This window comes from Vicia villosa, linkage group LG6 (genome assembly GCF_029867415.1).
Source record: "Vicia villosa cultivar HV-30 ecotype Madison, WI linkage group LG6, Vvil1.0, whole genome shotgun sequence".
NCBI lineage: Eukaryota > Viridiplantae > Streptophyta > Magnoliopsida > Fabales > Fabaceae > Vicia > Vicia villosa.
Genome location: NC_081185.1, coordinates 23,157,275 through 23,159,967, shown reverse-complemented (window position 1 = coordinate 23,159,967; position 2,693 = coordinate 23,157,275). Strand labels below are relative to the sequence as shown.

The 2,693-nt window shown below is 28.1% G+C and overlaps 1 protein-coding gene across 1 annotated transcript; it reads left to right on the top strand.

Moving 5' to 3' along the window:
- Window positions 1–1,930: 1,930 nt before the first annotated feature.
- LOC131613366 (NAC transcription factor 47-like) lies at window positions 1,931–2,668 on the top strand. The gene is made up of 3 exons (XM_058885041.1): window positions 1,931–2,108; window positions 2,195–2,454; window positions 2,567–2,668. Exons 1-3 carry the CDS (start codon window positions 1,931–1,933, stop codon window positions 2,666–2,668), a joined length of 540 nt encoding a protein of 179 aa, XP_058741024.1.
- The last annotated feature ends 25 nt before the right edge of the window (window positions 2,669–2,693 follow it).

The following is a 2,693-nucleotide window of genomic DNA, read 5'->3' as shown; positions in this document are numbered from 1 at the left end:
TTAGTGAATACCGAGATTTGTCAAGTGATTACGTTTAGGTCTGTTTCCGTCGGTCACGAGTTACCTGTCAGTCGAGCCTAATCCATCATGTGGAAAGCCGTTGTACTTGTTCCTCTGGTCTTAGAAAACATTTTCTTAAGATAGCCTCATCGACAAAACATGTACAATATCAAAACCTTAGCACTTGTCTCAAGATCAATTGGTCGATCTTGCAAGTAACCCTTAGTTTAGGACTTTGGGAGGACTAGCGGTTGTTTACCAATTTCCACAGTAAACAGTAGGTGTACATTCAGAGATAAGAAGTATAACTTCTTTGATATAAGAAACCATGGATTTGAAAATATGAATACAAGGCCAGTTGGAATTGGTGAATGGAGGATTTTAGAGAAGAACACTGAAATTTCTATGCCAACCAATATGTTCATTTGGAGAAAGAACACCATTGAATTCTCGAAGATTGTGGGAGATGAACCAGTGAAAACTGAATGGGTAATGGATGAATTTCGCATCAGTCCAACAATTCATCCATCCAAGGTAAATAAAAATAGAATATTGATGATATGTTTTATCCTTTATCTACCAAAAAATCATGCAAGTTTTATGCAAAACAGATATATTCATGAGTTGAAATTTAATGCAGATTTCATCTTTAGCTGTTTATCGGATTTTTTATACAACTTTACCAACTGTAATTGATCTCACATTAGAGGAAGAGAGTTTATCTCTCCCGCCGTCACCATGAGCTAAATTTTTTTCATGGAGCATATTTCATTAGATTAATAAAAGTTGTACTAGAATACATTTTAGAATTTGGACTTGTAGTGGCATGTAATTCCATATTTCTGAATTTAGTTTCAAATAACACTATATTATTTTAAGAGAAGAATCTCTCTCTCTGATTAATCATATATTTAATAAGTGTAATAGTTTTATCTATTGTATTGTTTGGTTTCAACTATTTACAATATTTTTTAATTTGAAAATATCCTTTAATAATATAAAACAATGATTAAAATTTGTCTATCCAAACTAAAAATCAATAAACCAAATCAAGGAAAAACAAAGAAAATGATATATTATAATTTATTAACTATTTTGAATCAATTATATCATTTTTAAAAATATTATTATGTTTTTGTATGAAATATATTTTCTTTAATTATTACAAAATATGTATTTATTTATAAATTATAAAAATTTTAAATAGCAATAATGTGTGTGTGATATTTTATAATTTATATATTTATTCATTATTATGAAATTATGATTTCAATAATCTAGATTAAGTAAGTTCTTAAAAAAAATCAATGAACAAAGCATTTTAGAGTGAAAAATACTTTCCAATTTATATTCTTATGTTATTTATTTTTTGTGTGTAGATCTTAATATTTCTAATTTTTATATGAATTAAGTCATGAAAAATAAATTGATCCATCAAAAGATTTGAACAAGAAAAAATATTTTAGGTTAAAATTCATTCTAGATTATTAATAGTTATGAAATAAATTTACAATGCCTTACATTTTTATGGTAAATTTATGAACTGCTTGTTCCCTTATTAAAAAAAAATACAAATAATAAATGATATACTATTCTAAATCATGATATATGCAACACTTACCCTAATTATTTTGTTATTAATATATAAACCTTCTTAGGAAATTAATAAGATATATAAATAAACTTAAGTCCAATGAAATAGAAAAATTATTTACAAGGTATCAGTTCTCATTTTTCCTTTTTTATCTTTTATTTTCCATTTCGTATCACTATATTCTAACTCCCTTATCTCTATCACATCGAACACATTTGAGAACATTTCTTGCATTTTATCTATAAAACTATGTCTTATGAAGATATTCATTTCACATATGCATCCAAAGATTTATCTCACAAATAAAGCATGCAAATAATTTTTGATGCCGGACTCATGGAGTTGAATAGACTTCTTAACTTTGATTTGAAAGATGATTCTCGATGGAAGATTGATCCAAGTGATGAGGCTCTTATCAACATTTACCTAAGGAAGAAGGTTCATAGGCAACCTCTTCCACTTAATAACATTGTTGAATATGATGTGTTTCAAACTGAACCTTGGATGCTTCCAGGTTATTATTAAATTACAATATTTTAGATTCAGATTTGAATTTTTCTTGTGTTCTTTTAACATATCATTAATAAAGTTTTCTTATAGATAGTAGGAGTTCATTCAGAGAGAGGAAGTATTACTTCTTTGATATAAGAAACCATAGATTTGAAAATATGGATACAAGACCAGTTGGAATTGGTGAATGGAGGATTTTGGAGAAGAACACTGAAATTACTATGCCAACCAATATGTTCATTGGGAGAAAGAACACCCTTGAATTCTGGAAGATTGAGGCAGATGAACCAGTGAAAACTGAATTGGTAATGGATGAACTTCGCATCAGTCCAACAATTCAACCATCCAAGGTAAATAAAAATAGGATATTGATGATATGTTTTATCCTTTATCTACCAAAAAGTCATGCAAGTTTTTTCCAAAACAGATATAACTAAATTCATGAGTTGAAATTTAATGCAGGTTTCATCTTTAGGTGTTTATCGGATTTTTAAGACAACTTTACCAACTATAATTGATCTCACAATAGAGGAAGAAAGTTTATCTCTCCCGCCGTCAGCATGAGCTAAATTTTTTTCATGGAGCATAT

Coding starts and splice junctions, on each gene's coding strand:
- LOC131613366 (XM_058885041.1), top strand. CDS start 1,931: ATGGAGTTGAATAGACTTCTTAACTTTGATTTGAAAGATGATTCTCGA. Junction 2,109..2,194: donor TGAACCTTGGATGCTTCCAG/GTTATTATTAAA, acceptor GTTTTCTTATAG/ATAGTAGGAGTTCATTCAGA. Junction 2,455..2,566: donor CAACAATTCAACCATCCAAG/GTAAATAAAAAT, acceptor AATTTAATGCAG/GTTTCATCTTTAGGTGTTTA.